General features: G+C 38.6%; 6 protein-coding genes across 8 annotated transcripts; 3 read left to right on the forward strand and 3 right to left on the reverse strand.

Annotated features, from left to right (window-relative positions):
- Positions 1-580: 580 nt before the first annotated feature.
- LOC108123827 (sodium-dependent neutral amino acid transporter B(0)AT3) lies at positions 581-6,128 on the reverse strand. Of its 3 annotated transcripts, XM_043212910.2 has the most exons (7): positions 5,947-6,128; positions 5,576-5,883; positions 4,556-5,513; positions 4,225-4,428; positions 3,282-3,703; positions 3,015-3,222; positions 581-720 (listed from the first exon to the last, which is right to left on the reverse strand). In XM_043212910.2, exons 1-6 carry the CDS (start codon positions 6,034-6,036, stop codon positions 3,024-3,026), a joined length of 2,181 nt encoding a protein of 726 aa, XP_043068845.1. In that variant the 5' UTR covers positions 6,037-6,128; the 3' UTR covers positions 581-720; positions 3,015-3,023. The 3 variants fall into 3 exon arrangements, with proteins under 3 accessions (XP_043068845.1, XP_043068844.1, XP_070139176.1); XM_043212909.2 differs by lacking the exon at positions 581-720 and having other exon boundaries at positions 2,249-3,222; XM_070283075.1 differs by lacking the exons at positions 581-720; positions 3,015-3,222 and having other exon boundaries at positions 3,389-3,703; positions 4,225-4,426.
- Positions 6,129-8,098: 1,970 nt separating this feature from the next.
- LOC122321884 (alanyl-tRNA editing protein Aarsd1-A) lies at positions 8,099-9,767 on the forward strand. The gene is made up of 3 exons (XM_043212911.2): positions 8,099-8,243; positions 8,300-9,066; positions 9,123-9,767. The coding sequence occupies exons 1-3, from the start codon at positions 8,205-8,207 to the stop codon at positions 9,664-9,666; spliced, it is 1,350 nt and encodes a 449-aa protein (XP_043068846.1). The 5' UTR covers positions 8,099-8,204; the 3' UTR covers positions 9,667-9,767.
- A 639-nt stretch (positions 9,768-10,406) lies between these two features.
- On the reverse strand, positions 10,407-11,398 carry LOC108123913 (mitochondrial import inner membrane translocase subunit Tim29). The gene is made up of 2 exons (XM_017239322.3): positions 11,264-11,398; positions 10,407-11,188 (listed from the first exon to the last, which is right to left on the reverse strand). Exon 2 carries the CDS (start codon positions 11,171-11,173, stop codon positions 10,598-10,600), a length of 576 nt encoding a protein of 191 aa, XP_017094811.2. The 5' UTR covers positions 11,174-11,188; positions 11,264-11,398; the 3' UTR covers positions 10,407-10,597.
- Positions 11,399-11,449: 51 nt separating this feature from the next.
- Positions 11,450-12,407, forward strand: LOC108123912 (uncharacterized). Its single transcript, XM_017239321.3, has 3 exons — positions 11,450-11,773; positions 11,834-11,905; positions 11,968-12,407. The coding sequence occupies exons 1-3, from the start codon at positions 11,601-11,603 to the stop codon at positions 12,311-12,313; spliced, it is 591 nt and encodes a 196-aa protein (XP_017094810.2). The 5' UTR covers positions 11,450-11,600; the 3' UTR covers positions 12,314-12,407.
- Positions 12,408-12,882: 475 nt separating this feature from the next.
- RpS28b (Ribosomal protein S28b) lies at positions 12,883-13,382 on the reverse strand. Its single transcript, XM_017239323.3, has 2 exons — positions 13,067-13,382; positions 12,883-13,000 (listed from the first exon to the last, which is right to left on the reverse strand). The coding sequence occupies exon 1, from the start codon at positions 13,305-13,307 to the stop codon at positions 13,110-13,112; it is 198 nt and encodes a 65-aa protein (XP_017094812.1). The 5' UTR covers positions 13,308-13,382; the 3' UTR covers positions 12,883-13,000; positions 13,067-13,109.
- Positions 13,383-14,408: 1,026 nt separating this feature from the next.
- l(1)G0320 (signal sequence receptor subunit 1 l(1)G0320) lies at positions 14,409-17,049 on the forward strand. Its single transcript, XM_017239345.3, has 3 exons — positions 14,409-14,589; positions 15,392-16,108; positions 16,248-17,049. The coding sequence occupies exons 1-3, from the start codon at positions 14,526-14,528 to the stop codon at positions 16,373-16,375; spliced, it is 909 nt and encodes a 302-aa protein (XP_017094834.1). The 5' UTR covers positions 14,409-14,525; the 3' UTR covers positions 16,376-17,049.
- The last annotated feature ends 677 nt before the right edge of the window (positions 17,050-17,726 follow it).

Raw genomic sequence — 17,726 nt, forward strand, 5'->3', positions numbered from 1 at the left:
GAAATTTGTGTGTGCAATCAACGGAATGTAAAACTGCACTTGGAGTATGCAGAAAGTAATAGTAGCAACACATATACCAGCAGCAGATCAACATGCAACGTGCAACAGGCATTGCAGCTTGTAATTTACCGCTAATTTGATGCAGCGAGACGTCCAACAACGATGACGACGATTGCCAGGTAAGCCGCACTTTATCCCAAAACCCCCCTCTAAAAAAAGTGTGGGGGGAGGGGGATCGGGGTACTACTTGCTGGTCACTTGGCCAGTTTGTTTCCGCCTGTTGCGCTCTGCTGGAGTCGCAATCGCAACCCAAAGCAGTAGCCATTGCAAGGGCCGCTTAAGGCGTTGCCAAATGCTGATTACCGTTGCACTATGCACTGAAATAAATATAATCAAGAAAATTATTCAAAAATTAATACAAATAATACTTACAAAAAAACTATTAAAATTTGGTAGTCCTAATAGAGTCCTAAAAGTCCTAAAAATAGAGTAGAACCCTTTTTTAAAACCTATCAATTTATGGCCTGTCTAATCTTAAATAATATAAAATATTATCCAGTAACTAATATTTTGTTCAGTGTTTTTTTAAAAAACAGTTACTAGTACTTACTGACAAAAAACAGTCCAAGCTTCACTGAACTTTGGGTGCAAAAATCATTTAGGAAGTATTTAAATTAGTGGCAGAATTTTCCACAATTCCACTAAACTGTAAACAGAATACTAAAGACTAATTATTGGACAATTAAAACGGATTGTAAAAAAACTTAAAATTAACAACCATTAAATAACAAATAAAATTAAGAGAAAACAAAATTGACACCCAAAGAAAAACATGAGATACAAAATTTGATGTTTATATCTTTTATTGTCATTTTAGTTTTGAATTTCTTTATTATTTATCAGTTGCGATTTAAACATTAGTAAATTATGATTAATTTTTATACCGGTATCATCATCATCATCATCATCATCAACATCAGTACGAATGAATGAATTTTACATCAAGTACACACATGAGACATTTGAGACATTAGCAAGCAAAAATAATCATTATAATCGGAATATACATATATATCTCATCGAGCTGCAGACACAATCAGAATCAGAAGTTATAATTATTGCTTCATCGTAAATATATTTATGCGTTTTTTTAATTCTGTGTGTGTTTTTTTTTTATTATACCCAATTTATGGAATTTAGCAAACTGTGGGTTGTGGTTGTTTTTTTTTTTGATTTTTTAATTTTTTGTGGGGATTAGAAGGTTGTCTATATCTCATTTGTTTCGTTTTAGTTTAAAACTTGTTTCGTATGGGTTTTTTTTTATTGTCAACATCAATAACACTTAATACATGTATATATAATATGTTTCTTTCTGTTTTCTTTCGTTCTAAATAGATGTATATATGTATGTATATATATATCGATGTATATGTATAAGTATACGATAAATAAAGTCTGAATTTATAATACATTGAAATCAATAGCTAACTGCATTTCAACATACACAAGTATAAATATACATATATATATTCTTTTATAATGTATAATAATAGTTTTGCAATTGCAATGATATCAGATCTGTGATAAAAAATGTGACTTCTTCAGTTATGTATATATATATATAGATTTCCACCTAAGTTTCCTTTTGGGCTTTGTCTAGTTGAACGGTTGCGTTTGCTGAAAGTGTAAATACATATATCTATAGATAGATATATATGTATAATGCTTCTATCACCCCAGTTTGGCTCTAACTAATTCTGTAGATCATAAGTACAATGTGTGGAGTGGAGGAGCTGCTATATGGCGATCATTTATCAACAACTTTGTTTTTTTTTTAAATTTAACTTTCGATTAGAGCAAAACATAACGCATTTATCCAATATTTCTCATACTCTTCTCATTTCTCATTTTTATTTTTAACATTGAAACTTTAAAGTTTGTAATATTTGTAAGCATAGGTTGCGGATGTGATATGAGTGGCTTGTACTAGTAACATTACATCCTTCGTTATATAACAACAATAAACACAGAAAGCCGAGCGCTGATCACAACAGAGAAGTTTTTTTTTTGTTTTGTTTTTTAGGTGAACTGTGGTAGGTCGTATATAGTATATAATATTCTTCATATAATCTCTTAATAGGTGGTGCCCTATGCTCGCATGATATGGTTTAACTCATAGTCCTCATTTGGCTTAAATATAATCGAGTCCAAAATCAAATATATGTATATTGCCAGCGCACAACAAAATAAATTATTTAAATCATAATTTTCATACTTGGTTTTGTGTGCCGGACAATTAAGTCTAGAATATAGCTTTCCATAATGTTATGTATATGTATATATATCTATATATTTTTTCATTCCTTTTTTTTTGTATAGTTATATCGTATATAGTCAGCAAGTTGTTTACAATTTCTCTTTGCATTTTTTGAGGCTAAAGAAATCAAATATGGCTTAGTCGCGAAATCGGATATGTGTTGGGCCCCTAAAATGGTTCCCCATATACAAGTAAAATATATATAATACTCTCTCTCTTTGGGCTGCCCTTTTTGATGGAAACCGAATTGGGGAAATGCAAAGAAAATTAACAATCATATAATTATGATTTTGGCTACATGCTAATGAAGTTATGCGGAAATATTTCTAAAGATATTTTTTTTTTTCGTTATGGTTTTTGCTTTTTTTTATGCTTGAATGAAACCGCGCATCCAGCGTCGAGTTTTCACTATTTTTTTTTTCAATTTCTTTAATATTGCTATTTTCCTTATTGTTTTTTTGTGGTTTTTTAATATTTTTTGTTAACAGTCTTTGGGACCATATAGGAGAAGTGTTAATTCGACGCCGCCTAACATCGGTGAGTGCTTAGTTATTGTCCATATTTACATAAAGATTTTGTAGTTTTCTTTTTCAATCGAATCGGATTTCTTGTTGCCCACAAAATATTCATTTTATTGTCGTCGTTGTGTTTGTGGCCAAAAAAAAAAATAAGAATTATAATTAAATTGTTTACCGACTTGGGTTCATTACTCCTCCTCCTCCAGGGATTTTTCGGGTAGTCCGTATTTGGGGCAGCACATGCCCTCCGTTCCATCCATATTAAAGCAGAAAATGCTGCGCTCCAGTTCGGTAGGTTCGTGCGGGACAATGCCATGGACTTCCTTGAGCTCGGCTTCGGGGAACCAGGCGGGATCCGAGTCCTCGACCACCTTGATGCCGCAGAGTCTAAAAATAGCAATAGATTGCCGATTAAAAATATTTAATATTATATATATTTCCTTTACCGCAACACCGCCACAATCGGTATCCATAGAATCGAGGAGAGTATCAGAAAGAAGGCAATGACGATGCACCAATGCGGCCACTCCATGGACTCGGTAGCTCCTTTGGCACCAATCCAGGCCGGATAACTACTGCCCTCGGTTAAGAGCTGATAAAAGCTGGCCAGCAATATGGTGACCATGGCGCACGGCGACAGATACTTCCAGCAAAACATCCAGTAGAAGCTTGGCCGTGAACCGGTCATCATTTCGATGTCATCCGAGAAACGGCGCACTCCATAAATATAGCTTATCGAGAGGCACTCGAACAGGGCGATGATCAGTAGTGGGAAATTGCCAGCGAAGCTGTCCATCAATTGGAAGATATAGCTGCCAGCACCGTTGGCGAAGCACATCGAAATCAGGCAGCAGGAGAAGCAGAGAGCCTGTTGGCGAAAATGGAAAATATGAAATTAATAAAATATTTAATTAAAATAAAAAAAGGTTTAATCGAGGTATTTTAATTGATAGTGCTCAGACAATATTTTTTAGACTTCTTAACTGGAACTTATGAGAATCGAGGAGGAGAGCCCATTCTTTCAAATAATATTTTAAAAATTATTATTATTATTTTGTTATTTTTAATGTATTATTCTTGTTTGGTTAAGTGCGCCCTATGAGAAGCGAGGAGGAGGGCGCTATTATATTAAATAATTTTATTTAATATTTTTTCCTAATTATTAATATATTGGTGTTATTATTCCAATTTAAACCGCAGAAAATAATAGAAAATTTCTTAAATTTCAAATAAAACGAAGATAGGAAAGTAATTTGAAGACAAAAGCTTTAAAAAAAAAAGTTTAAATGAAAATTAAACACAAGGACCTGTAACTTCTCATGAAGGCTGTATAATTTATAGAGAGGAGGACTTTTTTCTTTTCAAGGCTATAAAGCCCACAATACTTACTCCCACAATGTATTCCTTGGGCAGGTTGGGGAATAGCTTCATGTCCACCAGCGATGTAACCACACCCTCCAGTGTTCCGAATTGCGAATCGATGCCCAGAGTAAAGAGCATCAGGAAAAATAGAACAGCCCAGAGCTGGGCGCCGGGAAACTGATTTATGGCCTCCGTGAAGATAATAAAAGCTAGGCCAGTGCCCGAGGCGCTCTGCAAAAAGGCAAAAACCATAAATTAGATATCGGCTTTAAGGTTTTAAGTCCCTAGACAACTATGGAATAGAAAAATTGAAAAAAGAAAAATTTTTAGGTCCTTAATAGAGATTATTTTCACTCACATTAGCCAACTCCGTTTGCAAATCACAAACTGGCAAGTTTTGGGTCTTATTCTGAGCCATTAGACTATTCCTTTCGTCAGTACATCGATCAAAAGTGGCCGTGGCTTTGAATCCAATCACGGAAAATACCACAACACCGGCGAACATCGAAGTTCCACAATTTGTTAGGGAAACTAGAATAGCATCCCGGTAGCAGTTATTATTGGCCGGATTATATGAACTAAAGGCAATCAGGCCGCCAAAGGCCAGTCCCAACGAGAAGAAGATTTGTGTACCAGCTTCCAGCCACACCACTGGATCCAAGAGGGTCTCCCAACGCGGGGTGAACAGATGAGCCACTCCATCGGACGCTCCTTTCAAGGTAATGCCTCTGAAGAAAAAGATGATGAGAACCACATAGGGAAAGATGGCAGTCATGTAGACTATTTTTCCGGACGATGTAATGCCCTGAACCATACAGATGTAGACCAGAAACCACGAGACAATCAACGCAATGGCCATGTGATAGTTAAAGTTCTCCGGCATGTCGACACTCTCCGAGCACTGCAATGTGGTGCGATACCAATAGAACTGGGTGGGCGACGAGGCCACACACTCCGGTTCATGATCATAGGTATAGTTCTTGTACAATCGTGTGGGACAATCCGCCCAGGGTAGTGGCGATTCGAAGCTATGCAGCAAGTAGATCAGACACCAGGCAATGATCGTATTGTAGTACAGGGCCACTATATAGCTAACCACTGCCGATGAGATACCGATTCCACCAAGATAGGGCGATACTTGACTCCATACACCGATGGCACCTTTTCGCAGCCTCTGGCCGATGGCGAGTTCCAGATAGAAAATGGGTATACCCTGGATGCACAGCATTATGAAGTAAGGAACGAGAAAGGCACCACCGCCATTCTTTTGGGCCAAATACGGAAAACGCCAGACATTGCCAAGGCCAACAGCATACCTAGAAGGGAGTTGCAATAAAAATGAGTCTTGTAATGGAAGATATTACTCAATGAAACCTACCCGATCGTTGCCAACAAAAACATGATCTTGCTGTCCCAACTTTCGCGCTCTTCGCCCTCCTTCTCGCCCTCGACAATGTCCTGCTGCTGATCCGCCGAAGCATTGGCCACCAGTTCGGCCTTGGCCTTCGAAGTACTCGCCTCGGAGCCGAAAGGCGGCGGATCCTGTTCGAGTTCCGAGGACTCGTCGAAGGCATCGGACATGAAGCCCTGGTTGGTGGCCCCATACAGTGGCTGATGGTGGTGCAACGATGTGTGATGATGGTGGCTAACTCCATGCTCCTTGGGTACTAGACGTCCACGTAATTCCTGCAGAGATCGAGTCGGGATTAAGGATATATCTGTATACTAACTTTAATCTCAAAGGCTTACCCTTAATTCCAATTGATCGATACTCTTTTGGCTTTTAAGGACTATATCCCGTGAACTTTGGCGTCGCAATAACTGAGCTGTGTTGGCCATGATTATTATTTTTTTTTTTTTTAATTATATATTTATATTATTATTTTTTAGTATTCTAGGTGTAAGTAAGTGCCGTGGTGGGTGTTGTGTGTGTAGGGTGTGTGTAAGGATGTGTCTGTGTGTGGAAGGCTAAAAGTGCTCTATCACTTCCGTTTCCGTTTCCGTTCGCTTTCGCTTTCGCTCTAAGCTTCTATCGCCAACTCTATCGCACTCGGCTTAGTTCTTCAGGCTCGCCACCTACTGTTGCGTTCAGGTAACTAAAATCCCGTTGACCATTTTTCGTTGCATACTTTTTGGACGCTAAATAAAAAGCATTTTCCTGCTTTCTCCAATCAAGTTTTTCTGATTCTTTCAGATTATTTTTTGTTATTTAGTAATTTACTCCTTTTGTTGTTTTTATTGTTTATTAGTTTTTATTGTTGTTGTGCTTTTGTTAGTGCTTAATTGCAGGTGATAACGGTGCATTAGTAGAAGACGCCATCGCAGTGCTGTTAGCTGCTTTCGTTAAGTGAAATACACACACATATGTATTACTAATAATTATACTCATGCTTACACTGACAAAAAAATATTGAGGATGAGGATAATGCATTGAAAGAAGTCGGTAATATGTGGAGAAAATTGGAGTTAAAACTCAAAATGTTAAAACACAAATATATTTTTTTTAGGGTTTACGATTCATCTTTTTAAATAATTAATATTATATAATGATAGAACTAAGATTCATTAAAATTCTTGGTACGAGAGATCAGTAAAATATATACCAATTATAATTATATGTAATTTTTTTCTGTGTCATTTTAACCATCAATCAAATCATGCAAAAATAAAAAGAAATATAATAATAAGGCGACAGACACACACACACACAGGCACACACATTCTATGACAGCTATGGGATATGCGTGACTGCTCCCACACAATAAATCAATCAACGATGAGTCCTGGGGGGAGTCCTTTCACCTCCTTCAACCCATCCAAACTAATGCAGTGTAATGGAATTTATTTATTCTACTTTCTATTTCTAGCAAATTAGTCGTAAGTGCAATTTTCAGGAAGTGAAGGTTACGAATTATATATAATTTTTTTTGCTAACGGTATTGGAAGGGATTTGCTGTCATGGAAATGTTACAGAAGCATGCTTGAAATTTAGGTAATTTATGGACTTTTTGCGCAGCTTTACTTTTTTTTTTTTGTATTTTTTTTTCTCGGCAGGTGTTAGATGTTTCTACGATTTCTTTTTTTTTTTTGGTTTCTATATCCTGGTCGAAATTTCTCACTTATATAACCGAAAGAACTCGCGCACAGAACAACAACAAATGTCGAATAACGGTAACTGATAACGGATAACGGTAAATGGTAAACAACATGGACAAAAGACAAAGACGCTGATCCAAATAAGGAGTACGATTTAGCCAGGATTTACGGCAGGTGGTTGTTGCTCAGCATTAAAAAAAAAAAACGTTTTACTTTAAGGACCCCGCCGTTTTCTCCGCCGTGCGTCGAGTTCCAATTGGGAATAACTCTGAACTCTGAATAACAGGATAACGGGAGAGCCTTACGAACACATCTGAGAATGGCGGGAGAAATGAAACGAAAGAGAGCTTACAGAAAATGAGAGTGTGCGAAAAAGAGCGCAGACGCAGCATCAATATGAGCGAGATGGAATTATAGAAATATTTTTGGCGAGGTAGTGTTGTAAAAAGCTCCAAAGTTTAAAAGTGATTTTCAAAATGGAAAATTAATTAAAACTATATAGTTTTATAAAATAAACATATTTAATTAAAATATTTATGAATGTTTTTGGCGAGAAAGTGTTGTAAAGAGCTTCAAAGTAATAAATTGATTTTCAAAATATAAACTTAAAACTTTCCTGAATTTTATAAAATAAGACAACCTCAATATGTTAACTGTATAATATTTTGAATAATTTTAAATAAGCCAGAGTATAAGAATATAAATCCAAAATAATTCCTTATTTATAAACTGTTATTGGAAACTAGCGAGTAATCACAGTGACTTGCCTCAAGAATCCGATACATCGTGAGTATTGTCGCGCATCTCTAGAATGAACACCCGCCACTAGATGAACTTTTTTGATTGGAGGCACTCATAAATGTTTATTATTTTTAATTGAAGGCTAGGAGCGACGTGGTTTGACTGAAAGGATGGTGTTCAAGTGCCAGGAGGACAGCTTCCTCAAGCAGGCAAGTCCTCTATATCATCCTATTACATAATTTAACCTATTCCTTTCAAAAATCAGTTCAAAACAAAAATAGTAAGCAGCGAATTTGCGACTTTGGATTGGACAAATGGCAAAGGAGAAACCAAGAATCTCAAAGGATACAATGTAACCTGTGAGGACACCATATTGTTCCCCGAGGGCGGGGGTCAGCCATGTGATTACGGTACCTTTGATGATTGTCCGGTGAGGAATGTGATCCGGAAGGGCTCCACGGCGGTGCACTTTGTGGAGGCGCCAAAGACATTCGAGATCGGAGCAGAGGTATCGCAGGTCCTGGACTTTCCACGCCGGCTGGATCACATGCAGCAACATTCCGGCCAGCACCTGATAACCGCTCTTTTCGACCGCGAGTTCAAATACGACACCACATCCTGGTCGTTGGGCTCCAGTGTTTCCTACATTCAACTGAGTACTCAGCACCTGATAAGTCGCGAATCGTTGGACCTGATTGAGACCCAGGCCAATGACCTCATCCGCGAGGGACGCAATGTGAGCGTGATCCTTGTGGATCCCGAGGTAGCTCAAGAGTTCCAGGACGCCCGGGCTCCCAGGGGCCTGCCCAAGGACCACGAGGGTCTGGCCCGCGTTGTGAGAATCGAGGGCATCGAGAGCAACATGTGCTGCGGCACTCACGTCACCAATCTCTCCCAGCTGCAGTGCATCAAGCTGTTGTACGCCGAGAAGGTTAAGTCGAACATCCTGGTGCACTTTGTGGTGGGTGAGAGGGTCCTGCGCAAGCTGGGCGAGGTTTTCCAGCGGGAACTGCAGCTCACCCAGGCTCTCAAGTGGGTATTTTTCTGTAGTTAAAGAAGATTTGGTTAATCTTTGGTACTTTCTTCAGAGGCGGACCTAACCAGCATCTGGAACTGGTGCAGAAACTCCAACAAAATGGCAAGGTGAATCGAAAGATTTTCCAACTACTGCTAAAGGACTTTGCCGCCGCTGAGGCTGAGCGCCTGGAGGACTTGCCCAAGAAGGAGCGTCCCAAACACTTTTCCATCCATCGTCGTGACGGCATCGAAGTGGACTTCATCAATACCTTCCTTCGCCTGGCTCCCGAGGGTATCTTCTACTTCCTCACCGTTTCCGAGGCCGTGTCGGCCGGCAGTAATGCCAAAGGACATTTGGTTTTACGCGGTGATCCTGAGCTGGTGGAGAAACTAGGTCCCGAGTTCATGGAACTGCTGGAGGGAAAGGGCAACGGCAAGGAGGGCAGCTTCCAGGGCAAGATTAACAATCTGGCCAAGCTGCAGGAGTGCCAGGAGCTGCTCGAGACGCAGTTTAGACCAAAGAAGATCATAACGGAAGTTCTAGAGCCGGTGGTTCCAGTTTTCGAAGAAGTCCAGGAAGATGAAGAAGTCCAAGAACCAGCTACAGCTTCTTAGCCGATTATGAGGCACTAATCCTTCGATATTGGATATTTTCTGGACATTATTGTAAATATTTTGTGCCTCTGGAATAAAGTTGCCATTGTGTGATATTAGAAGTTACTTTTTTTTTTTAAATAAAATTATTAACTATAATTATTATTGGGAATATTATGTAATAATTATACGTACCATACGTAACGGTTCTTTGCGCTTCGGCCATTGAGGCCTTGCAAGTAGCACTATTCCTTCTTAAATTTTCATATCCAAGGCACTAATTTATTTCCCTTTTTAAGAAATGTGGTAAAAGATCCTTTAATAATCCAAGATTTTCTAAAAATAACCTAAACTGATGCAAAAACGCGTAATAACTTGAAAACTGAGAAAAAAAGCGAAGGATCGTGGAAACGAAGAAAAAAAAGAGTGAGGAAGAACAGAAGAAGCAGCGGAAACTTTGAAAGTTTTCCAATACAGGAAGTTTTAAACACTACTTAGGAGTTGGGCGGGAATTGAAAAATTTTTAAATGTGAATAGAAATGTTGAAATGTATTAAAATTTTAACAAGTTATAGGCAGAGCTACAATATACAATACAAAACTAAAAAAAATTAAAATAAAATAAATATACGAATCGAAATCTTCAACTTTAAAAGAAATTTTAGTAAAAGATCTTATTTATAGCAAAGTTTCAGGACCGGGATATCTTCTTCCCATCTTCCAATCTTAATATAAAACTTTAACATTGAAAATGTACCCAAATCTTTGGCATCAATAGAGGTAAAAACTATATTCTCTTCTCAGACTAAAAACGTACATACATATTGTTTTGAATTAATTAGCATTAACAGTGAACAACTTGGTATTAAGGTAAATTAAAGTGGCATGACCTTGGATCTGCCTTGGATTCCAATCATATACAAACATCCAACGTCCACCGAATGTGGTCCACATCACAGGTAGTTGACGTCGTAGTTGCGCATCTTCCACCTGAGCCTCCAGTACTGATTCCAGAAGCCCACATCGATCACCCGCTCGTGGAAGTTCAACAGGCCCACTTTGGTATATTCGCAGATGGCCGGATATGTGCAGTCGTCCTCGTCGTAGAGATCCACCCACATTAGCGTACAGAAGCCCAGCGACATTAGCCGCAATTTATTTTGATTGATGGCCCGCTCCAGGAGCAGCAGGTATTCGGCCGAGACGGGGTTCTGTTGTCCTGGCGCCACAGTGATCATTCTGTTGGTTTCTCGACGCAACAACGTCATGAACGCTTCTTCACCGGGATTTTTCGCCGCGGCCTGGTACAGCACATACAGGCCGGTTCCATAGACAAGGGCCTTCTTGGGTTTGGCGTAGGATTCGCGTACAACGCCGACTGCCACCTCCGTGTAGTCGCGCACCAGGCTCTTCCAGTAGGTCACCCACTTCTCCACGATGGTGCCCTTGAATCGTTGCGGCAACACCAGACGCTCGCTGATTCGCTGGCGCATCGCCGTTATCCGTCCGCCCAGTGGTATCAGTCGCATCGTTCCTTCTGTTTTCTGTGATTAATTTGGAAAAGTTGACCGTTGCATCAAATGTTATTAAATAATTTTCCGGCTCGAACACATGCTTACAGCTGTTTAATGTGACCGTACGATGACAAGCTAGAGATGTGCAAAAGTATGTTATGAAAAACAAATATAAACATCAAATAAATATAAACAGGAAGCAATAATATGTATAAGAATAAATTCAAGTTTCAATCAAAAATTTAATGCGAAAGCTTAGCTAAGGAAACAAAATTTACTTTGTATCTTTATTTTAGTTGTTTATTATTTTCCAATCGAATCCCCACAACACTGACCCTGTCAGACGCTTTCCAACACCACTCGTCTTTCACCATTCGGCAAGCACACATGAATTTAAAATATTTGCGTATTGTGCGTAAAATCTAGTGCCTATTTTCGAAAAATGTTGCCACAGGAGCGTGTGGAGCAGTATCAGAACCTCTTCAAGGAGACCCTCGACCGTATGGGCAACGAGCTTCGCCTTTATCAGGCCAATAGATCGTTTGAAAAGGGCGACATTTTCCATCACGCCGAAGTGCTTGCAGACCTGAGCCTGCGTGTCCAAGCCGTTAGATGGTAAACTCTCTTAATTTTATATTCCCATGAAAGAAGTCTTATATATTCTTTTCAATTTAGCAAAAATCCAGCAGCATGCTATGCTCTGCTAACCGCATGCCATGATGTATTCACCAAGCTGTACAGAGCCATGTAAGGAAATTCAAACCAAACCCCCATGGACATTGTTTACTTTATTAACCATCTTCCTCTAGAATGGAGTTGTTGAAACAACTGGCTGTATTGGAAACTCATAAGGCCATCTTCGAGGAGCAGTATCACGGCTTCCTAGCCGAACTGGGAGAGGAAGATCCAAAGGTTCCGATGTCATTGAAATATTTCTACGATTGGGTGAATGATATACTCGGTTCTTTGAATAACCATGCCAAGTACCTGGAGCTCAACCTCAACGGGGTGCGATCAAAATTTATGAAGGGACTTCCCTTCCTCGACGACTTTAAGGAGGACTATAAGTTTTCCGAGACCATCGAAATGAAAATTTGTCTGGGCTTGATCAAAATGGATAGATTGTCTAAAAATCCTATGAATTTAACCCAGTAAGATGTACTGAACAGACTGACACAAATTCTTAATCGTAAAATAGCATTTAAATAATATTAATTAAAAGGGAAGATACAATCTTCCTCTGATTGTTTATGATTTTGTTTCCTTTCTTGAGTAATCTTTTCAGATATGATTTTGGCAATTTGGCAAATGTATCAAGAAGATAATGCTTCAAATAAGCTGCAAGATTTTCAAATTCCTTCGACGTCTCCGGGCCACGAATTTCCCTGGAAATCAGTAACTAGCTTTCCAATCTGTCCAATCTGCCAACACAAAACTTCCGAATCTTGTATCCAAAAATGCACTGAAGACACAAGATACAATATTCGTATTTTCATACATATATATTTTTGAATTCATAATAACTATTAGGAAAAGAACATTCCAGAAATCCATAAGAAACTTCCCGCAAAATCTATTGCCAAATCACTGTTCACTCATCACAGAAAAAAAAAAAAAACAAAATTCCGACAAATGAAACCAAAACACAGCTTTGATTGGTTTTTTTTTTCGTACTTTCAAGGGGCACTCCAAGGCTTGAGATTTATTTAAAACACATTTCGAAATTTCTGGCGAAGTAGATGTGTATTTTCAATAGTGTATTAACGGCTAGGAGAACTGCATGATGGGGAGAGTAGTCCAAAACATTTCATCAACCTCGTGCGAACGCTACATCAAAGGTATCTGCGAAAAAAAATGCAATTTTTAATTAGTTCGGAGTTGAATGGCGAGTGTTAGTTCATTCATTACCTTCTTAATAAACTGCAAGCGATGGAGGTGGTGGTTGCCCCAGCTAGCGAAGTCTCCTAGCTTCACGTTCAGACTCCAACAGGGTGAGAATGTCGCCCTCGCGCACTGGTCCCTTGACGTTGCGGATGATCTGGCGGTTCTGCTCTCCGAGGAACTCCACCTTAACCTGGGTACACTGTCCCTGGGAGCCGGTGCGGCCGAGGACCTTCATAACGCGAGCCCAAACAACTGGTTTGTCCATGTTTTTGTAGTTTTGTACGGAGAATTCACGTGCAAGTTGCGCTTCAATTGACAGCCGCAAGCAAAAAGGAAGTTGAGCGGTTATCGGTTCCGCGACGTGAAGTTGGCTGCGATGCGTCACGCATGCCGGGCTGTACTATCGAACTATCGATAACAAAAAAAAACAGCTGGTTAATAAGCTAATATTAATTTAAGCTGTATTGAAATCTTTAAATGTATACCCGTATTTTTTATTAGATATTTAAAAATATACATTTTTATCGGGCTAGTATTATTTTATTCGAAAATGTGGCTACGCTTGGGACTTGATTATATTTTTCTTGGGCGGGACTGGGACAAGAAAAAAACGGCTAGAAAACAAGCTATATTTATATTTATACTGTATATATATTTAAATTTATACCAGAACAAATTGTTGTTAATTGTTGGCTTCTTTATTTTTATTCGAATATGTGGCTACGCTTGAAACCCGATTGTATTTTTCTTTGGCGGTACGGGGAGTGATTTTGAAATTCTAGAAATCGATAGGTTTTTAGATTTTTGTTTTTAAATAATGAAGTATTAAAAAATGTAACAATTCTATAAAGATTTTTTAAACGGCTAAATTAATAGCTCCAATGTCAAATACCGATATATATTTTTGACAACTGATAACAATGATAACAACGACAACAAAAACAAAATAAAACTTTAATGGTCTAAAAATATATATTATTAAATACTTTTACAACACTCTTAAATATTTATTTTTTTAGCATAATTTTTTTTTATAAAATAAATAAATTAAGTTATAAATTGACAGTTGCCTTGGTTCGAAACCCTACTATGACAGTTGAAGTTGCCGCGCTCGAAAAAAAAGATAAATTCAGGAAAACATTTGTTCTAATTAAAGAAACTAAAGATGCAGGCCTAAGCTGTCAAATATTTTAGTTATTGTTTTATTGATCATTTTATTATTGGCTAAGGAAACTCGGATTATAGGCAATTTAAAGACAGTGACAGTGACAGTATTGGTGCCATCTGGCAACCCTAGACGTGGCACCACGTAGACATTTGACAGTGAAAGTCGTAACTAACTTCGTACTCGTTCGGCTGTGTTTTCGCCGCTACATCGGCGACATTCGTCACTCTGCTAGTTTCACTCGATCGCGACGGTTGTGCGTGTACCGATTCCCCAGACTTCCGATTGTTCCGATTTCCGCGCTATATAGCCGTCAAGATGAGACACCTCATGTTCCTGATGCTGATGGTTCTGCCCATCGTAATTACCACTTTCTCAGCGCGTAAGTTTCAAATAGTGAATTACTTTTAACAGTTATTACCGGATAACAACAAACACTGTCTCGCTGGTGCTCTCCCTCTCTCTCTGTCTGTCTGTCGTTGAGCGACGTAGAGGGGGCGGGGGCGACGCATACGTGGCACTGCCGACGCCGACGTTTGCCGCATCTGCTACGTGGATTTTTGTTTTTTAAATTCATTTAAAAATCATAATTAATATCGTGCAACGTTCAATTTCATTCATAATTTACGTTATTTTCAAAGTTTGTATGGAAAAACTGTTGAGTTGGCACGACCATCGATATGTTCCCCTCTCTTTCATACTCGTGATTTTTTTTAAGAAGATTTCAAGGGGCTATAAGTGGGTGGTTTTTACAAATTTTTAAGTTTTTTAAATCAAATGTAGTGGGTTTTAGCCCTACAAATAAGTGTTAAAAAATTCATTGAAATCAGAGTACTAGAAAGTATATAGTTCAAGGTTATAGCTGGAAGATCCCTCAACTTTTACTTGAGGTGTGGATGGTCTTTAAGTTTTTTTAAAGAATTTAAAGATTTTAATGGGTTTTAATCTTTAATCTTTGATTTCCTTGCATTATCTCCTCGAAAATCATTCAAAATATCAGATTTCCAAAACTAACAACGTAGCACTTGTTGGTAACTCGATAACCTTTCAAGATACAAATCTGAAACTTGGCAAATATTTGTATAATGCATTACTAGGTCATCATGTCAAGTTTCATACCGATAGGAGGTCTATAACTTTCTAAACATCACAAACAATAATTTTCGAATTATTTTTTTTTGCAGCCCACAAGTTTGGAGCTTATGCCGCTGAGCCCGTTGAGGATGATCTGGTGGACGTGGACAGCGAAGAGGGCGCTGTGACTGGTGAGGATGCGGAGACGGACGAGGATACTGATTCTGGTAGCAGCAGCTCACCCAATGCCGACACATATCTACTCTTCACGAAGCCATTGTACACTCCTGGCCAGCAGCTGGATCTGCCCGGCGGCAAACCTGTGGAGTTCCTCATCGGTTTCACGAACAAGGGCGCCGAGGAGTTTGTGATCGAGACTGTTGAGGCCTCGTTCCGTTATCCCATGGACTTCAACTACTTCATCCAGAACTTCTCCGCTGTGGCCTACAACCGTGAGGTTAAGCCCGGTTTCGAGTCGACTGTGTCGTACACTTTCCTGCCCTCGGACCAGTTCGCCGGCCGTCCATTCGGTCTGAACATTGCTCTGGCCTACCGCGATGCCAATGGCATTCAGTACAACGAGGCCGTCTTCAACGAGACCGTTCTGATTTCCGAGGTCGATGAGGGACTCGATGGCGAGACCTTCTTCCTGTACGTCCTGCTGGCGGGTATTGTCGTCCTGCTCCTGGTCATCGGCCAACAGTATCTGCTGGGCAGCTCTGGCAAGCGCAAGCGTGCTGCTGCCAAGAAGGTCATTGAAACTGGAACTGCCAACGACAGCACCATCGACTATGACTGGGTGCCCCAGGAAACGCTCCGTGCTCTGCGTAAGAATGGAAAACGATAGGTGGCTGAGGGTTTTGGGATGAAGGAGCTTTAGAAAAGAAGCTCCTTTCTCTCGAATTTCTCAACAAACCGCTTTAATATCGGAGACATAAAACTTATAACTTACATCTCCATTTACAGAGAAATCTCCACCCAAATCCAAGACGCCCAAGACCTCGCCAAAGCCCGGCAAGCAGGCCAGCCCCAAGGCTGCCAGCCAACAGAGCCCCAAGCAGCGCAAGGTCAAGCGATCGGCTGGCGATGATTAGATGGATCAGTTATCAGGTCCTCTCAAGACTGCACATCCCAGCAAGCTAACAACAATACAATACCAACACCACCAACAAACAGCAAAAGCAACAGCAGCAGCAGAAGCAGAAGAAGAAGCCAATGTAGCCAATGATGATGAAAAAACAGCCCAACACAGAAAAATCATTTTTTTTTCATCCTGGGAGGGAGGAGAGCAAGCATACAGTTTCGTAATTAATTAGTTTGTATATCATGTTCGATCATTTCCTAGAAGTACTATTCATAATTTTTTTTTTTTTCGTTTATTGCGAGATTGTTAGTCTTTAAAAAAATATTTCCGCAATTGTGTTTAGAGCTCTAAAAAAAAAAAAAAATAAGAAGAAAATTTTATTTCGAAAAAAAAACATACCATCCAATGCACATACTCCAAAACAAAAAAAAAAAAACACAAAAAAAAATAGTAATCTATAGAATTTTTGATATAAAAACAGTCTTCGTTTGTTGAAGACTCGAAACACTAATTATGAAGAACAAGAGCAGAGAGAAATCGGAGAAACCGAAGAAATAATGCAAATTATGAAATTATCAAGTGGATAAGCGAGATTTATTAATTGAAATGTAAGACAAAAGAGAACCCTTTCATGTGTACTATAAAGTTTAATTAGTCCTATTATTACAAATCGATTTGATTCCATTATTGTTGTTTTACTTTTGAGTTCCCATTTCACCCATTCTGATTCTGATTTTTGATCGTCATTCTTTTTCTGTGAGAAATGATATGAAAGGATGTTGGAAAAAAGTGTGTTCTTTTTTTTTTTTTAGCTAGAAAAGTCGACGGAAGTTGACCGATGAATAAGGAGAAATTTTCTTACGAAAAAAATAAAAGAAAGTAAAAAAAAAGTATATTAAGGTGTTTTATTTATGTTATTGGAAGTGGGGATATTGGGGCTTAGATACTGGTACATATTTATTATTTATATTCAGAATTAGAGACTTATTATTTAAATTTTTTCACTGTGGCTTTTAAACTCACTTTGTTTTGAATCACTGTGATCTAAAAGTTTATACATTGTTTTTAATTCAGTAATATTTTTGCTTTAAATAAGATTAAGAAAATTTATAATATAAATTTAAATTAAAATTTTTTATTCAGTCTATTATTTTTTTAAATTTATATTAAAGTCTAATAAATATTTTTTGAAACTTTTTCAAAAGTACCGCCATCTACAAAGACTAAACCCAAGTTCAGAACCCAAAATATGCCCAAGCTATGACTTTCTCTTGCGAGCTTTCTCCGCTGTTAACTGTTAACAGCTCTGATAAGGACATAACAACTTGTTGTCCTGTCGCAAAGGCATTTCAAAATCATTC

Source organism: Drosophila bipectinata, chromosome XR, assembly GCF_030179905.1.
Source record: "Drosophila bipectinata strain 14024-0381.07 chromosome XR, DbipHiC1v2, whole genome shotgun sequence".
Lineage (NCBI taxonomy): Eukaryota > Metazoa > Arthropoda > Insecta > Diptera > Drosophilidae > Drosophila > Drosophila bipectinata.

What these genes read in the sequence shown, in the direction of transcription:
- LOC108123827 (XM_043212910.2), bottom strand. Translation starts at nt 6,036, where the DNA reads ATGGCCAACACAGCTCAGTTATTGCGACGCCAAAGTTCACGGGATATA. An exon ending in TCGATCAATTGGAATTAAGG is followed by an intron (nt 5,884 to 5,946) that starts GTAAGCCTTTGA and finishes CGATCTCTGCAG; the next exon opens with GAATTACGTGGACGTCTAGT. An exon ending in CCGATTGTGGCGGTGTTGCG is followed by an intron (nt 3,223 to 3,281) that starts GTAAAGGAAATA and finishes TGCTATTTTTAG; the next exon opens with ACTCTGCGGCATCAAGGTGG.
- LOC122321884 (XM_043212911.2), top strand. Translation starts at nt 8,205, where the DNA reads ATGGTGTTCAAGTGCCAGGAGGACAGCTTCCTCAAGCAG. An exon ending in AGGACAGCTTCCTCAAGCAG is followed by an intron (nt 8,244 to 8,299) that starts GCAAGTCCTCTA and finishes TTCAAAAATCAG; the next exon opens with TTCAAAACAAAAATAGTAAG. An exon ending in CAGCTCACCCAGGCTCTCAA is followed by an intron (nt 9,067 to 9,122) that starts GTGGGTATTTTT and finishes TACTTTCTTCAG; the next exon opens with AGGCGGACCTAACCAGCATC.
- LOC108123913 (XM_017239322.3), bottom strand. Translation starts at nt 11,173, where the DNA reads ATGCGACTGATACCACTGGGCGGACGGATAACGGCGATGCGCCAGCGA.
- LOC108123912 (XM_017239321.3), top strand. Translation starts at nt 11,601, where the DNA reads ATGTTGCCACAGGAGCGTGTGGAGCAGTATCAGAACCTCTTCAAGGAG. An exon ending in CGTGTCCAAGCCGTTAGATG is followed by an intron (nt 11,774 to 11,833) that starts GTAAACTCTCTT and finishes TTTTCAATTTAG; the next exon opens with CAAAAATCCAGCAGCATGCT. An exon ending in ACCAAGCTGTACAGAGCCAT is followed by an intron (nt 11,906 to 11,967) that starts GTAAGGAAATTC and finishes ATCTTCCTCTAG; the next exon opens with AATGGAGTTGTTGAAACAAC.
- RpS28b (XM_017239323.3), bottom strand. Translation starts at nt 13,307, where the DNA reads ATGGACAAACCAGTTGTTTGGGCTCGCGTTATGAAGGTCCTCGGCCGC.